Genomic DNA, 18,649 nt, shown 5'->3' with positions numbered 1-18,649 from the left:
GCACGTAAATTTACGTTATCCAAGGTCATTTCAAACCGCTACCGTACCACAGTGATATAATCACCGCCCTCTCCACATTGGGTGGAAAAGGTCTGGGTTCGAATCCCGTCAATGACATGAGGAATTTGTAATGGCTCTTTTTCGCAACGTGGATGAGTTAGTTGGGCTCAGGCGATGGTTATGTGTTTTTTTTTTTTTTTTTCTTCCAGGAACTCTGGTTTTTTGGCCAGCAAACAGGCAAATAGACTACAAAATACACTCACTATACAAACTTCAAAAAAAAAAAAAAAAAAGCTGGTCTCGAAAATTCACTATTGGGAACCCACACGTGGGACAAAATGGCTGATGAAACGATTAAATTCGCGAACCCACGCTTGCCAACCATACCATCAGACTACGCAGAGTCACCACAAACCAAAACGAATTCACGATGATGTTATAGACTCTTCATCTTTCGCGAACAGAAATTTAACGACTGCTTGCTGATCTTCCACCGAAAATTTCATGGTTTGAGAACAATCCCCGAAAGAACTTCAACGGACAGGGCATAATCTTCCGGCTTTCATAGAACAAAACCGAAATTTGAAGGTGATGATTGATGGCAGACGGGTCTTCTTCTCGGAAACCACATAAGTGAAGAAGAAGAAGAAACGAAGGTTACTTCCGAACTTCACCTCGTACCTTGGGTGAAATTCTACTCTCTCCAGCTGTAATTGGCCAAGAATCCAGTGAGAAATTATGCTGAACACTCAACATATGTACTTTTGAAGTGAAACTTCAAATGGTGATGAATGGTAACCCATTTATGTATTTTTTGATACAAAATTAATCTCTCCAGGGGGGATTTATGGGAACTATAAATATTTTATATTGTGTATATTAAGCGCCACGTTATATTCTGTGGTCAATCTGTCTGTTTGATGAACAGAAAACCCTCGCCTGAGACTGATTAACTCATCCACGTTGTGAAAAAGCCCATAAAAATTCCTCACCTCATTAACGGGATTCGAAATCTGACTTTTTCCACAGGATGTTGGAGGACGATTATTATATCCACAATGGATATAATAACCATTGTGGATCATTAACCTTTAAAGCTTTTCATCCCTTGATGTTCCCTAAGGTTCAGTTCTTTCTATCAAAATATTAATAACTGATTATAGAAGTAGCTACTGGTGCGTACATCATCACCGATTCATTCCAGGTTTTTGGCTCTTAGATAAACGACAGCCGATATTTTATCGAACAGTAGTGCAAAACTGAACTGTTCTGACTGCTAATTTCTCATCCTACGTTTGAGGACTACAGCTATGAAGGCATACACAGGAACACATTTCCTTATTCTTGTGTTGTCTACTTCGTTCTTTCTTTATATCTTTCGTAGTTGCATTCTGCATCAAGCAGAGAAACGTTCCGGATTTTTCCCCATCTGTCTGACAATTTTACAAGGTTTCGCTCTATGTTATCACTAGCATTGACTGGATGGCCCATTCCCATGTGTCTGGAAATTGAGTGGCTTCCTTTTCATTGGTCTTCTGTTTTAGGGACGTGATGGAGGTACTAGCTTCCTCCTACAAGCTCCACAGGTTGCGGAAACTCAATCCATATGGCTTCTTTACTTTTCAGTTTGAAGCCTCTTTCATTCTATTCCTGGGGAACTTTGGTTCCTTTTGCTTATTTTCATTTGGCGTGGATCGTGCAAGTATTATGATACTGGTATTTAGATTCAAAGCTGAATGAAAAGTTGTCTAAAGACAGGAAGAAAGAAAAATTAATCTTAAACGTATCTGGAATTTCAGTACTTCTGAATCTATCTAAGACTCTGCTATCCATCTTATTAGATGTCAACATATTCTTAAAGAGATGTAATGAAAGGAGATACGTGATGAAAGATTCTTATCATTTTTTTATTAAACGTTCTTTATAGTTTGCTGATTGAATAATAATAAATAAATAAATTTTAATGTCATCTTTCAATTTAAAATATCCAAAATTGAATATAGGAAATTATAGATTTAATAAATTATCAACGCTTTAAACTAAAAAAAAGAAAGAAAGAAAAGACTGAAAGAAGTGATAAAGATTAAAAAATAATAATAAAACACGAGCACTAAGCAACTATAGCCAAGATGGGGAGGGTACAACAAAATACACTTTTAGAGCATAAACAATGGTATAATATTAAATGAATTACAACTAATAGCATAAAAAAGACAGAAAGTAAGAATAAATGAATAAATTATCATAAACCAAAGTACCCAAGAGGAGCTAAAAGAAAACCTGGAAGACAACAACGGAGGTGGACAGATGAAATTCAAGAGTGGATGGCCATTGCACAAAACAGAAGGAACTGGAAAGTTGCTGGAGAGGCCTTCATCCTGCAGTGGATTGAAAATGGCTGATGTTGATGAAACCAAGTAAAAATCAAGAGTCAATTATGTTGCGTTAAACTTTATTTTGTTTTTTTGTGATCTTTAGAGACAGGCACTTTTCATTATTGATACATCTTATTTCAGTATTGATCACAGGTGCCACGAAAAATGTTTGAGAACCACAGATCTGTGTATACTTTTAGACAGCAATGGTCGCTTGTGATTCCATCTGTTAGTAACAAAATAATATTTTTCTTGTTGGAACATTACTCTTCCAACCACCATTTTAAAAAATTTCATTAGATAAGTACAATTATATTATAGATTTAATTAACAGTAAAATAAAGCAATAAACGATTTCCAAGAATGAATATTTATGGATAAATCGATGCCAGTTTTCGCTTCGTATTCAACAGGGCAAACGTGAGGGTACATTTGTTTGAGTTGACTGTGGTTCAAGCTCATCACTGCTAAATACGGTGAACTTGTATTCTTTATATCTTATGAATTCTCTGACTAGTGACCTTTCCAGTATAGAAACAAAAGTTACTTTTACAAATGTAGGCTAATCATAAATAAATCAATCTCATATTCGTTTTTGGCATAAATCGTATTTGGCATAAATAAGCTTCCATCTTATGGCTTGCCAAATACGATCAAAGTTTTCTCTTTGAGCGCTCACTGGGAGTCATAGGAGCCGGTTCTCTGTCTGCTAACTTCTCCCCTAACGTTGGTGTTCCCCAAGGTTCAGTTCTTTCTCTCACTCTTTTCTTTTTTTATATTAATGACCTCCTTTCATTGACCGGAAATCCTATCGTGCTGCTAATGATAATACATTGCGTTCCACCTTCCAGTTTGAGAAACCTTGCCCTGCACAAAAAGCTTCAACTTCCACTACCAATTCCTTAAAAGCTAATCTTCAGGCATTTCTACAGTGGGGCAGAGATAACTTAGTTGACTTCAATCCTTCTAAAACTCAGTCCTGTCTTATATCTCGTAAAAAGAATCCTTCTTTTTCTATGCTAATCTTCGATGATTGATTTCTAGGCAAGATCACATAGATTAGGGATTACCCTGACTTCTAATCTCTCTCGGTACAATCACATCACAAATATTTCTTTCTCTGCATCTAAAAAACTTAGTTTTCCCTTTTTCTCTCGCCGTTACTTTACTTTCAAACAGCTATTCACTCTGTAAAAACATTGTTCCCACATTTTGGACGTTGTCTCCAAACTTATCTCAGTCTTCTAGATTCCATTCAAAAGAGAGCAGTTAGATTAATTTATGACCCATCTCTAACAAAGCCTCTCCATTCTCTGTCTCACGACGGTCTGTTTCTGCTGCATGTCTTTTCTATAGATGGACACTCTTCTTCTGAATTGACTTCTACAATTCCCGTTCTCTCTTCCAAACCAGTCCGAACACGTATCGCAACCAACCAGCATCCAACTTCAAACTCACAGAACCTAAGATATACAGAATTTCAAGTCTAATGTTAACAAGTATCTTATTTCATCTCTCAATACTCGAGAATTTCGAGTATAAGCGCATAATTGACGTTCTGTCCAAATGGACCAGTGGAGTTTCAAATTCTGCGCATTGCTTTCACTCCCACATCTGAAAAATTAAACTTTAATAAACGATTCGTTGTATTCCGTTATCCCGAGAGAAACGTTTGTAATTATCTGTAACCTCATGCTTCCCTTCATGGATTCAGCGGGGAAGAGGAAGGGCCTGCCGGAAGCATTGGCCATAAACTGCGACACTCGAATGACTAAACAAAGCCAGGGACAGCGTTTATCAAACAAATTGCTTAATTAAATTAATAATGATATGATCTTCTGACACATTCGGAGGTAGCATGAGATGACGTCATGACAGCAGGGAAGGCGCCAGTGAATTGACATCTTGTGTCGCCGCTGTGGGTGTTCTACAGCGAACGCGCCTGCAGCGAACTAAAGAGAAGGTTGAATAGTAAATAAGGCTAACTTCTAAGGCTGTAGTATATCAAGTACATTAGTTAAAATATTCGATTATTTAAACATAGCGTGTGGTCTAATAAAATTATCTTTTTATTTTTTCAGATGACGTCAACGACATGAGGGCATCCGAACAATATGGTAGCTCTTTATCCAGTTCCATGATGGTAGGAGAAGACACTCCTTTAGGTCACTCACCCCCGGCTCCTCATGGACCTAACGGGATGACGTATTTGGGATCCGGACACCCTTATCCGGGTCCTGGTACTCCTCCGTACATCGCTGGTAGCCACAGCCCTTACCCTCCTTCCTACTACGGAGACGGGATAGGGGGCCCGTATGGTCACGTCCCTACCACCGTCCCGGGTCAGAATGGACAGATATCACCCCTTGCAGCCCTCCAGCCTGCGCGGGTTCTTGGATCAGTCGCGGGTGTTCCACCTCCTCAACCCACTGATCTTTCGACCAACCGGAGTAACATGACCTTTCCGGAGTTCCCGCCAAGTCCGGCTTCCTGGTTAGACGAGGTAGACGGTGGTGCATCCAGTATGACGACTTCTCATCCTCCCCCTTCCGCTGCTCATTATTGAGCCAGATGATACGATAGGAAGCAGTGTAAGTTCAAGTCGTGGACCACACAGTGTGAAACAGATCTAGTCATTTGAATGGAGCGGTCAGGGGTTCCCCTCTGTGGCCAGTTTTGTGTTCGTGCGACTCCTTGAAACAAGGAGGATGACGGGACACTGTTGGACGGAACTACTTACTAAGGTATCACCATCACCTTCAAAGTGCCATCAGTATCGTGCTGTTTTTGTGTGCATTGTGAGAAGCCCTGGTTGTCCGCATACCAGAGGCAGAACACATGATTTATAGACGTCGACTCTCCCCATTCAACTGCTCAGAGACGTACCATGCGTTTTTGACCAGAAGTGATTCTAGTCCCTCCCTTTCCCCCCTCTACAATCGTCCAGTTCCCCGCCCCAGTCCCTCAAGGTTCCAGCCTTCAAATAAATGTCAATTTTGTTGTTTCTTAAATTACACCGACTCTGTTCCCTTGCTGTAGTTTGGTTCCTCATTGGTTACAAATGCGGGGTTTTTCTTCCTAGGCCACCAGAGGGCGGTTCTTCTCGTCATCAGCCCATCGGACAGGAGTCGCTGGTTCCTGGCTGTAAGACGTTATCATCTGGTCATCATCATGTTCATCTTTCTAAGAGGCCACAACACAATAAAGTAGTCTGTTGTCCGTAGTCCTGTTCGTCTTTATTTTGATACTTCCATCGACACACTAAATTAATGAAATACTTATCAAGCTTTCTTCTGACACAAGAGAAATAAGAAACCTTCTCGGACCTGTTCCTCTGCGAATTAAAGATGTATACTAGTGAGTTTTAAAAAATCCATTAATAGATTAATGGATTCTTAAATTTAAAGTTTACACTTTAATATTTTAATGAGAAAAACTTGTCCAATTGAAATCTATAATTTTAAATTGATAGTTTCTTCAAACTCCAATAGATCCAAAGATAAACTTTGAAAATACATCAATTGTGAAGCACCAAAGAGCGTGTTATCAGCATAACTCATCTCCTCCAACCACCATCATCTTAAACGATCACCATTTACAAGATAATTGCCAAGATATACAACAGAGTTTGCAACACAGCTCTTAAGGCGCGTATAGCATCTGTAAACTGTGTACTCTAAGACTGGTTCATGTGAACTCTTCATTTACTCGTCCCCATGAAGACTGACTTGAAGTACTCAAACCTTACAGTTATGTGAAATGGTAGAAAATATTTGAAAGTTGGATGATCCCTACACAAGGATTTCTTTCTCTCCCTAAACTAAATTACCACAGATTTTCAGAAGCCTTCAACCCATTCTTGGTTCCTGTAAAATGTACAACAATTCTCATGAAGGTTCTTTGGTTGAATTAGAAAATGTAAGTCCGTCAACAATCCAACACCAAATACCACCTGGGATATCTCCAATAGATATTACGCTGTCAATGAACTTGTGGTAATCACTCCATAGTTGGAATTCCCCTCTTATTTTTTATATTTGGGCAACACACTAAAGGACATTGTGCTTCCAGGCTAATTTTGCTGCTCGTGAGGAAGGAGAACGAAACTATTCTTTCCTGAGAAGAAGAAAAAAATAATTTTGGTTGATCATGTACGCAGAGATACACTAGAAGGATATGTAAATAGGACCATCTACTTAATATCGAAAAGGGGCTCGCAGAATGGCCTGCACAGGTCTTGACTTCGATGTTACAAGGTGCTTGAATACATCTAGAGAAGTAAACCGCCATGTTATCTGTATTGATTCCTTGAAAGGCTGTCATATCGTAACCTCTAATGTTCCTCACTTGTAAAACTACCTGTTATCTATATACAAAAACTTTTCTTATACAATCATCCGGTTCTGCAGGGAAACTCCTGATTATGGACCATCTAATACAAATCCATAAATAATAATTCAAAACTCAAAGACTAAAGAAAAACATGTATGCGTGTATTCATTCAACGTGCAACTATACAAATTGGAGCAGTGTGGTATATTAAGAATAAGTTGCTACAATGGATAAAAGGATGGTTGAGTGAGAGATGACAGAGAGTGGTAATCAATGGACGCTGCTCTTCGTGGACTAATGTTATAAGTGGAGTCCCACAGGGTTCGGTGTTGGGCCCATTGTTGTTTTGTGTATTTATCAATGATATTGATGAAGGTATATAAGGGTTAATGTCCAAGTTTGCAGATATTACAAAGGTTGGCAGGGTTGTTAATGACAGTAATGGCAGTGTGCTACTGCAACAAGATCTAGAAAATTTGGGTAGATGTGCTGAGAAGTGGCAACTGAAGTTTAACATTGGCAAATGGAAAGTACTGCATATGGGTAGAAGTAACACCAGAGGAACGTACCAACTGTGTGGTACTACATTTAGGGTGGCAGAAAATGAAAAAGACCTGGGAGTAATTGTGCAGTCAGATATGAAGTTTTCTGAGCAGTGCAGACAGGCTGCCAGAGCAGGTCATGGGGTCAATGATATGCAGGGATTTTGCTATTAGGGAAGAGGAGGTGATTATCCCTTTGTATAAGGCAATGGTCAGGCCACGCCTTAAATACTGCGTAGAGGCCTGCAGGCCTCATTTTAAGAAGGATGTAGAGTTGCTTGAGCGAGTACAGAGAAGGGCTACAAAATTGGTGAGGAGGACGAAGGGTCCTCTTACCAAGAAAGGATTAAGTTCTGCAAATTACAGCATTTGGAGACTAGGCACCTGCGAGGTGATCTGATTGAAGTGTATAAGGCCTTGAATGGGTTGAGTAGGCTCAATTCTGATGCGGTTCTTCCTCTTGCTCAGATTACGAACCTGAGGGGGGCGTAAATTCAAATTGAGGAAAGACAGTTGTAGAACAGATCTGCGGAAATTTGCCTTTAGCCAGCGGGTGGTTAATTGCTGGAACAAACTGCCATTTGTCGTTGTAGTTGATAACTTAAATGAATTCAAGGAGGAACTGGACAAACCTTTAGAGGGAATGCATGTGTGAAATGCATTTTTTTTCTTTTGGCTGATGCTACGTAAGCTTGCTTTTTTGCATCACATGCCCCTACTACTACTGCTACTATTCAGTGTGGCGGTGGAGGCTCCTGGAACACAGTTCAACTCCCCCAGTTATCATGTGATTTCCATTTGGCTGTAGTTCGGCCAAATGGAAATCACATGTGGTCTGTAAGCAACCTTAACCGGGCAGAAGCAAAGATGTACCCATCCTCAGCACGAGATGGTGGGCCTGTATTAATTTAATTGCACAAAAAGGGGCAGATCCAGCACCCACCGAAGGCAGTGCTAAATTGGTGAGTGCCAGCAGATATCATTAGTTGTCCAAACTAGGAAAATCTCCGCATCTGTTGTAGGAACTTTGAACTACACTTCCCTTTATTTTCAAACTCATCGATCATGAACGCAACAGCAGCAGCACGAGTATGGGAACTTTATTGTCACACCTAGTATACATATATGGTATTTAAAAAATTTCACAGAATTATAGGAGCATATTCTACAGCTAGAAAAAACTTTCCTAAAAAATATATCTCCAAAGTGGATTTCTCTGATTTTAATGGTGTAATTCATGCGTGGTATTATACGTAGAAATATTATAGACTTCATGTGACCCCCACACAGTGTAGATGACCTTCGCGCGTTAGTAGAATCGCCGTTCACCCCTCATAGGGTGGAAAAGACCCGAGTTCGAGTCCCGTCGACGACGAGAGGAATTTTTATGGGTACTTTTCACAACGTCGCTGGACTCGACCACAGAACACGCGCAATTTACAGACAATGTACAGAGTAATATGGCCCTTGTTGCTGGTGCTCCTCAAATCCAACAATAACAACTTCTCCAGCATGTAACTCACGATCATCTCATAATCTGGGTGTGTACTTTTTCTCAAAAAATTTCTTACTACATTTTTGCCAGCCCAGATTTCTCAGTTTGGTTGATGGATTCTTCAAACACAGAGTGCAATAACAGCGTGCAGATTTTAAGTCCAACAAAATTCCTGATTTGATTTTTTAGTGTGTAAGAGTTGGGAATTTAGTGGTAACATACTTTAAAACAATTTCTTTCGTTCTTCAGGGCTTGGAAGAACTATTTCATTAAATTATTTCATTTCCATCTACTGGGGGTACTTTAATGTTCTTTGAACTTGGTTCGTGCTCGACCATTCCACTTACGCAGAAAGCAAGGCATCTTTGTGTAACCAAGCTGTTGGCCGAGTAGGAGACCAATAATTTTAAAATCTCAACTACAGGCCGGATGAATACTTTTTCTGTTATGAAGAACTCCTTCAGTAGAAAATTCGAAAAACAGTGCATAGGAATGTTGTTGCAATATATCATTGAATCTTCTTCTGAAAAATGGAAAACCAGTTCTTTTTTTAAGATATCTGTAACATGAAAAGACTGCTCCTGTGGCTAGCAGATTCTTGGATTTCAGTATTGACCCTAAAAGCTCTACAGAGACTCTTTAAGGAGATCGTCGAGTTATTTTGTGTAAACAGATTGATGAATTTCTTCGTTACGATAGTTAGTTTATATCATCACTTAGATTACATTACAAACATCAGTTTCGGGATCTGATGGCATTTGTTCAAGAACAACTGGCGTAGGTGGTACTGGTAGATCAGATCCATGGGTGACTGGCCTTGTTGGGGGTGTACAATGCTCTGCTTGTTCACCGCGTTATAACCTGCCACATTTATGGAACAAAATTAGTACTCATTAATAAGATCCTGAGGTCCTTTCCATACCATGGGAATAACAAATGTCATGACCTTCTTTTTACCACATTTCCACAATCTCAAATCCTTCACACCTGTACGGCACACTTTATGGGGGACCCAACTTTTTTAAACATTGTTTTAAAAATTATAGTTCAAAAACGTTTATCATTTTCATAATTCTGAAGCAGACCTTGATTTAAAAAAGTAGGATTTGAACTGCATAGATAATAATCCCACGGGCTTAATTCTAACAACACAACAAACTTGCTTTTGCAACGAGTTGTCTTGGTATTGAATTACTTTCAAACAGATGAACCTCTCCAAGTTAATTAGCCAATTGTTTAATAGTTAGGACACTGCTACGCCAGCCTGTTTCAAGGCTAACTGGTCCCTCATTACAGTTGATCATTAGTGACAATCCTCAAACAAAACAGTTGTAAAAGTTGTTCGATGTGAAAACAGACCTTCAAAGTTGTTTTCTGTGAGTTGTCATTAGAGACCAATAGCGGTCCCAGATGGGGACTAAATGGACGATAGCCATTTTGATAATTCAAAATGGATTTCCTCTTCAATGGGTCTCTTCAAATGGCCCCTTCAAAGCTACTTTCATAGCCTTGGTATTTCGGAGTATTCTCCAGCTTTACAACTTTTCCCAGTTCTGAATTACTTCAAACATGATTTCTCTGTTGAGATAGGAAGTACTGTTTAAAGTAGTTCAATACTGAGGCAAGGCGATGGAGATGTTGGATTTTGTAGGCACATTGGTAATTTAGGCTCCGTATATAATATGTCTGTAAATTGCATATGTTCTGTGGTCGATTTGAGACTGACTAACTCAGTCACGTTGTGAAGACTGGAAATCATGAAGTTCACCCAAAAATCTTTGGTTATAGAACAAAGGATTGTCAAACATTAGAATAAATTGCCAACCAGTGTGGTGGAGGCAGTGAATCTGGCTAAATCTTAATTTTTCTTAAGTTTTGATTGATGTAGAAAAGTCTTCTTTGCATCATTTAGTCTCACTAATACTAATATAAGTATATCATAATATTAATTAATATTGTTTTAATTTGATTAATAATTATAATATTAACTATATTAACTTAAAATTGGTGAAAAATGTAAATTAGCTTTTAAAATAGTTTTTTAAAAATTTTATAATATGCTGTAATGCTGAAAATACACGTGAAGGGTGCATTTATACACGCATTAGAATATATGAGGAAAGTTCCAATTGTATTCTCCAAGTCGGTCCGTCTGTCTGTCTGTTGTCAGCATATAATAACTAATCAATGGATTTCCATAAATTTTATATTTTGATCTTTTAGTAAACTTTGTAAATGTCATGTTTATGTTTTGTTTCAATTTAAGTCCAGAAAAATAAGGCCATGAGACTCAAGCATATCACGTGACTTATATTTATTCCATGATCAAGAGAAAATGATTGCGAAACCCTCTCCTGAGACAGATTGACTAACTCAGCAACAGAGTGGAAAAGACCATAAAGTTTCTCTTGTCGAAACGAGATTTGAATCGATGACCAAGGTGAAGAAGAACACAAGTTTGGCTTGAGAGCCTTAATAACTTTATGGATTATGACATTATCCGTATAAATGTGAATTTATATATCCAACAGATCACCAAATATATGATAAATAACAATGGTCCTAAGGGAGATCCTTGCAGTACACCAAATACTGGTGTTAAACTTCGAGTTATTCATTGAAATGTGAATTTGCGATATAGTTGCATCCATCAAAATACTTATCAACTTTTTGTTTGTCCATCCACCCTTGCCAGCTTTATAATCATGTTACGATGATTAGTAACTAAGGGTTGCTTGCTGTTCATCATTCGTTATATTTCATTTTACTATAACTTGCCGATCATTCGGGTCTATAAAATTCTACCATGCTCTGTGGCTTGACTAGTGTAGATGGACTATTCGTATTAATGCTCATAGTATTTTTGATGAATTCTTGGAACCCATGTACGTAAAGTTTTTTTTTTTTATGTCCATGTTTCAGTTCTTTTGCAATGATCTTTAAAGATGTCTGTCTTATTATTGAAGAATGCTCTTTGAAGTTGTAATTAACTGTTCGGTGTGCTACTCAGGTAAGTATATGAACCAGTCCACTGAGTCAAGGTAAACCCGTCCACAAGGTATAAGACAATTATTACAAATATAATGAATTTAATAAGCTGATGTCAGTTAAGGTTGATATGAATTAATCACCATGAAAGAGTCAACATGAATTCAATACACTGCGCTGTCAAAATATTAGCAAGATATCCCGATGCGCAAATTAAATCTAATCTCAATAGATCATCACTTAAGAGTGCATTCAAAACGTTTTTTATAAAGATGATTAATAAAACTAGCCTTCTATTCTTTCATGGACCACAATTTAAGAAGCTCCACTCGAAATTGCGATATAAAACTTCTTTACTGTGAACAAAATAACGAATGTTGGAAAATCACAAACACCATCAATGCCAAATGAATGGTTATACATATCAAACTGCACTGCAACCGGGAGCTTAGGACAAGAGGAAACGAAGCAGTATGATATTTTCTGCTCCCCTTGTCTGAGTAGAACAGTTAAATTCTGGAGATATTCTTCAAGCTTTGTAAATAAAAAAAGCCACTGAAGCCAATTGTCCTCAATAGGCAGGATGTAAAACAATTTAAATCTTAACAAAATTCTTACCAATATTGCCGGGCTTCAGTGAGATCATGTTGTGTTGAAGCAACACCGCTGTGTCGAGCTGCTTGTCCAATATCTTAACGCACAGAATAGAATTGAATATGGTACCTTTTTCTGAAAATGCTGTTTATATAACACCACAGAGTCCACAAAAATCAAAATCGCTTTTCCGGCTGATAATTGAATTGACAATTGGACTTTGAATTTGTCAGGACATGGAGACGTTTTATAGAGAGATTCCTTGGGCTCTCGCTTGTTTTCTAGTTGTTGTAGGGTTTTAGGCTCATCAGCGACTTAGGCCATGATGTGTGTTGTGTGGTATGTCTCTGCAAGTGTCTTGTGTTCATGGACAGACTTGCCAAAAAGCCCGAAATAACTCGGTGGGGGGGGGAACCCTATTCCCTCCGTCTGAGATTGGTTAACTACAGCCTCGGTTGAAAAGGACTTCAAGAATTCTTTCGTCTGTCAACGGCACTCGAACCCAATCTCCCCAAACGATTGTCAAGTGACAAAACCATTATACTGTTACAGAGGACTGTTTTCCGGATTATAGTGATGAATCTAAGTTTCGAACAGGTCTAGCATTTTCTGCAGCCAGAAGCTCAGTAACTTCAGATATTCATTGATGCGCCCATTTAAAATGAAGTCATAAGACCATTTCACCACAATAATATTGTTTATGGAAATTATCAGCCAGAATAACCACCCACAGCCGGAAACATTTCTGCAACCTGTACCACAAGAGAAGATTGTTTAAAATTTAAATATAAAACACGCAAATCTCAGAAGGGACCAGGTAGTTCTTTTACAGTGCGAAAAATAAAAATATCGATAAAAGCTCCTCCTGTCTGGAGGTAAAATATTTTTTTTAAATTCTAGTCTTCCAAAGATGATTATTATTGCTAATAGCATCCAATCTTTCATGCACCACGGCAATTGAAGTTCCTGTGGGTCGTGATGCATGAAAGATTGGAAGCTATTGGCAGCAATGCCAATAGCGTCCAATCTTACAATAGCCGTTCACCGTTGGTCGTTATGACAGCAAGACAATAAGTTCAAACCAATCTAAGGCTAGCACATTTGCCCTTTCTACGCTTCGTCCCGAACTCCATTTTCCAGCAGGGCAATGTCTGCCCACATATAGCTTCCATATCCCAGCTCACAACGCAAGCGCACGAGGCATGGATCAACGTTCACCAAGGTCAGCATTCGCCACCTTTTGAACTGCAGAGGAGGCCATGTTTCATATTGATGTGCATCGCATTTTCATAAGTAAATGCGACTAAACTGAAACACAAACATTATAATTTCTTGTCTACATTAATATTTCTCTCCCTCGTGGGCAGTTGGTAGGATCACCGTCCTCCCATACACCGGGTTGGAAAGATCTGATTTCGAGTTCCGTCGATGATGGGAGCAATTTACAGACAATATAGATGGAGCAATGTGGATTTAGTCGCTGATACTCCTAAAATTCTACTACAACAACGTACGCTGGTGTGCAAAATTTAAAGACCAACACTATTTCTAAAAGTTACAACCACAAAACCTTTACTTAAGGTACTCTTTACTAATGAGAGTAGATTCAGTCTCAGCAGCGATTCTAGACGTCAGCTAATCTGGCGAGAGGTTGGCACACGGTATCACCTCCAAACATCACTGAAAGGGATCAATATGGCCGTCGAGGTGTTCTCGTCTGGGGAGGCATTATCTTGGATGGACGTACACAACTCCAGAGACTGGAAGTAGGTACTGTAAGCGGTGCACGCTACTGTACTGAGGAAACCTTCATCATGTGCGTCTGTTCCGAGGTGCCATTGGCCCTGAGTTTGTGTTTATGGATGATAATGCCACACCCCATCGCACTGCAGCTGTTGATAAGCTTTTGGAAAGTGAGGACATTGTTCGTATGGATTGGCCTGCCCGTTTCCACTGATCTAAATCCCATCGAACACATATGGAACGCTCTGAGGAGACGCCTAGCGGCACGTCCACACCCACCAGAAAATGTTCACCAGCTGAAGATGGCGCTGACAGAGGAATGGACGATATTACCGCAAGAACTTATCAACAACATTGTTCTAAGTATGGACAGGCAGTGCAAAGCCTGCATCGACATTAGGGGTGGCCATATCTCCTACTGAGGACCACCTCTTCCCTTTGTTCCATCTTTTGCAGTGTACAATAAAGAACTGAATCCGTTCCATTCTATTACGCCATTAATAACGATCCCCTGGTGGGTAGCACAGTTGGTACAACCACAGTTTTCTCATACTCGCTTAGATACCTCACTTCGAATTCTGTCTACAACGTGAGGAATTTTTATGGGCCTTTTTCACGTGGCTAAGTTAGTTGGACTCAGACGAAGGTAGCATGTTCTTTTACCACGGAAACTCCGGTTTTTGCTCAGCAAATCGACCACAGAATACATGCAGTTTACAGACATTATATACAATACGGCCTAAATTGCTAATGCGCTTAAAACCTTATAACAACCAACTCACCAACCAGGTAATGAACATTTTACCGAGAGATGGCGCCAGTTATGTATCAAACCGAAGTTGCAGTCAATCATACATGAATATTCGCATACAAGAGAACTTAATATAAAAGCTAAATAAACGAAGTGTTTCTCTAAATTTGTATATTTTTCCTGGCAGTAAAAAAAAAACCTCTATATTAACTAACATTATCGGTTATCTACTCCTGGTCTAAGACTTTCCAAGTGATTTTGACATTTTCTCATATTGGCAGCCATATATCAGAGTCTTTCAATTGTTTTTAATTATTGAATTAATATAATTATATTCTCTTTCTACAGTCTATCTGCAAGTTGATAAAAAATATTTGTTTAGTGGCAATAATTAATCAAAAAAATTGCATTAATTTTTATTAAGAATATGTTTAGAAAAAATTAAATCAGCAATGATAACGTCAGTCGAAATTTTCCACGAATTCACAGAGCATAAATTAGTTTAGATAATTAATATAATGCACATAATTTCTCAGTTTTTATTCGACCTCGTGAAAATTAAAAAAAAAACGCAAAAAATACTGTATTTTACTAATATGGTGAAATATTTATTCTAGTCTCAATGTATTTTAATGATTCTTAAAGAAATTAATTAATGCAAATTGATATAAAAATTTCAAAAAAGAAATGTAAGTTTATTTCGACACAATCTTTGTAACATAGCTAAAAGGAGGAGGGAAAAAAAGAAAAAAAAAGAATATTATAGAGGAAAATATTTATTTGAAAAATAAAAAAATCCACTCACCGTTATAAGAAATGGCGCTGCTGACGCACGAGATTTTTTTATTTTGTTTTATTTTCGAAATGAAATAAGAGAAGTCTGTTTTTTGTTTACAAAATAAAAAGTATATACAAATATAAAATCAAATGTAGTCAGAAAACATTAAAAATATACCGAATATGAGATTCAAGTATTAAAAAAAAGAATAATTTTCTAACGTTTTTTAATAATCTCATCGCAAACAATATTTAATAATTTAGCGAATAATTTATGAAGTCGCTAGAGGGCGCTGAAGAATTAGTGTTGAAAGCGTGGTTATCTCATTGTTATTAATGTTTTTAAATTGTTCTTGGAAAGCTGAATAATACGTTCTTTTATGAATAAATATTATATAACCATAATTACAGAAAATTTTCGTTTAAAGAGGGATAATTATGATGTTTAAAGAAACAAGTAAATTTACAGAAAAAAAAAACTTTTGCAACAAAATGTCTAATGTACATTTAAAACATTTGAAAATGCAAATATAATTTTTTTTTCTCAGTTAAAAATTTCAAAAATTCTGGATTTGTGGAAGTGCATAGCTATTCTTTCGAACTTCATAAGAAGTGGTTATAATAAGGAGGGGGGGTGAAATTGGAACCGCAATTTTTAGTTTCGCGTAGACAACGATGCGATATTTATTATTTATTATTTATTTTTTTTTTTTTCAGTCCTTTCATATTTCTTCCCATCTAACATTCGCAAGTACGGTTGTACTTGTGCGCATGCGCTTAGTTAAACTCAAGATGACGTTGTAATTGTTAGGTTTCAGTGCATCAGCAACTTATTATTATTATTATTATTATTATTAGTTATATAGTGCAAGGAAGCCTGAGGCTTATGCTGCACCAGCCAAAAAAAATTCCCCAGTTATCCAGAGAGAGAGAGAGAGAGAGAGAAAAGTAGAAGGAAATCACCAAGAAAGAGAAGAATGATGATATCCAGCTCAGGACCCTGGGTGTGCCAAGCCCATACTCACCAGATTTGAGCCCCTGGGGATAACCTTAAACAGCATTTGCGACATTGTGTATTATGTTTGAACGATTATGCTTTTATGGGCCCATTTTGAATGTTGTGTAGCCTGAAAAATCCCGAATAACTCAGGAAAAAATCTTATTATTCCGCCTAAAATTGGCTAACTACAGCCTCGATTGAAGAAGTTTGGAATTTCTCCAGACTAGTGAGAAGTAGCAAAATCGCTATACTGCCATGGTGGACTCAAGATGATGTACTTAGAAATTAATAAGAAAGAGGAGCAGTCAAATCCGATTGATGTTCACCAAAAGTCTGCAGTCCAGTTCCTAATGGAACTGGACAATGGTTAGGAACAATACAAAGTGTCATATGCCACTCATTCAGGGAAAGGTACGTAACTCCCATTCTGCACGGAAACAAACAGTAATCTCTAGGGCCCTGGCGGATAGTACAAGTTAGAAATCGCGGTCCTCTGCACACTGGGTAGAAAAGACCCGAGTTCGAATCCCGTCAATGACGCGAGGTATTTTTATGGGCTTTTTTCACAAAGTGGCTGAGTTAGTCAGTCTCAGGCGAGGGTAGCATGGTTTTTTCTCCCAGAAACTCGAGTTTTTCAACAAACAGCATACCTACCACAGAACACACGCAATTTACAGACATTATATACAGCGCAATATGGTCCAAGTAGCTGATGCACCTAAAATGCTACAACAAACAGTAATCACTGTATAAAAAATAACAAAGTTGCGAAGCATATTCTAGACAACACTGCATTTTTGCGTGCGAAATTTCACTTCACAGATTCTAAACACAAATATGAGGGGGGGGGGGGACATACATCCTGAAATGGTTTAAAAACCCATTCTATTCACGATAACTTCCAGCCACCCATACTACCAATAAAGTCATTTCAACACACGACCCTTTTGATTGAAGATCCTGTGATCCCCTTCCCGTTATAGACGAGCCATTATCTCTTTCAGGTGTACACCACTTCGAATTGCTTTTGTTATTTTTTTTATAATAATAATAATTATCATTATTATTTATTTGAGAGGTAGTTTGATAACAGGGTAGCAATGCAAGCGTGTGCTTCCTAGTGACTGTGAAGCCATCCTAAAGAATTCTCTGTTACAGAAATACTAGCTCTCAACATCGATGAGACAAGTGCGTGCATATAGAGGGAGAATATATTCAGAACACTAATATGAACAGGTAAAACGATTTACTGATACGCTATGATCTAAAACTATTTTTCATCCAGGAAACCTATCATAGAATTTACACACAATTTACACACAAGATATATTGATGCCTCATAACCTTAACTGTAACTCTCCTTATAACTCTAACCTTGTACTGTATTTGTACCTTTATTTATTTTTTTTTTACAATGAGTAATTTGACCGTGATTTCATAGTGTACTACTAAAAGAAAAATGGTTAAGTAACAAAAGTGCCACGATGCTTCATATTAAAAACGAATTTTACAAAGTGCATGCCTACAAAATTATGTTTATATTGCAATTACATGATTCCTAACTTTGGCAGGATTTGCAACATTGCTTTCCAAAATAAGCCGTTCCTAATGAACACAAACGAGGCCATCGGTTACTTAAAACTTTTTCCATCGAAATGTTGAAAGTCTTCCGAATATTTTAAGGTAGTTCAAATATCTACCATTCTCTTTTGTACCGACATCTTAATTCTTACAAAGTGATCAGATCAACTTACCCATTAATATTGATCTCTTGATTTTGCCATTTAAAGGTTACTTTTACTGAGATGATGTTTACGTTGACTGAATTAAGAAACAGATATTTATATCTTAGATTAAAAATCTTTTGAGATTCATAAAATCATAGATGATGTTTTTCTTCGGTATAAAATAGGTTTAATGTATTGGCATACATCGTTAGACTTCGATTTTTTTAAGTGCAATTAAAGAGTAGATTTTTTTTCTCTATACGATTACCCCAGCGAAAAGAAACCTGCTCCCCCTTCTTTTCCCTCTCCATTTGCTGCTCTCAAG

General features: G+C 37.8%; 1 protein-coding gene across 3 annotated transcripts in view; it reads left to right on the top strand.

Moving 5' to 3' along the window:
* Positions 1–5,529, top strand: part of Lim3 (Lim3 homeobox protein) — a 109,708-nt gene extending 104,179 nt beyond the window's left edge. For all 3 annotated transcript variants that reach the window (XM_090370451.1, XM_090370452.1, XM_090370450.1), the window contains one exon: positions 4,457–5,529. In XM_090370451.1, the coding sequence (XP_090226577.1) occupies positions 4,457–4,941 (485 nt within the window). In that variant the 3' untranslated portion in view covers positions 4,942–5,529. The remainder of the gene's footprint in view (positions 1–4,456) is intronic.
* Positions 5,530–18,649: the final 13,120 nt, after the last annotated feature.

Source organism: Mastigoproctus giganteus, chromosome 3, assembly GCF_048544385.1.
Source record: "Mastigoproctus giganteus isolate SK-2022 chromosome 3, ASM4854438v1, whole genome shotgun sequence".
NCBI lineage: Eukaryota > Metazoa > Arthropoda > Arachnida > Uropygi > Thelyphonidae > Mastigoproctus > Mastigoproctus giganteus.
Note: the sequence above shows the minus strand (reverse complement) of the source record. Positions and strands in the feature narration are given on the sequence as shown.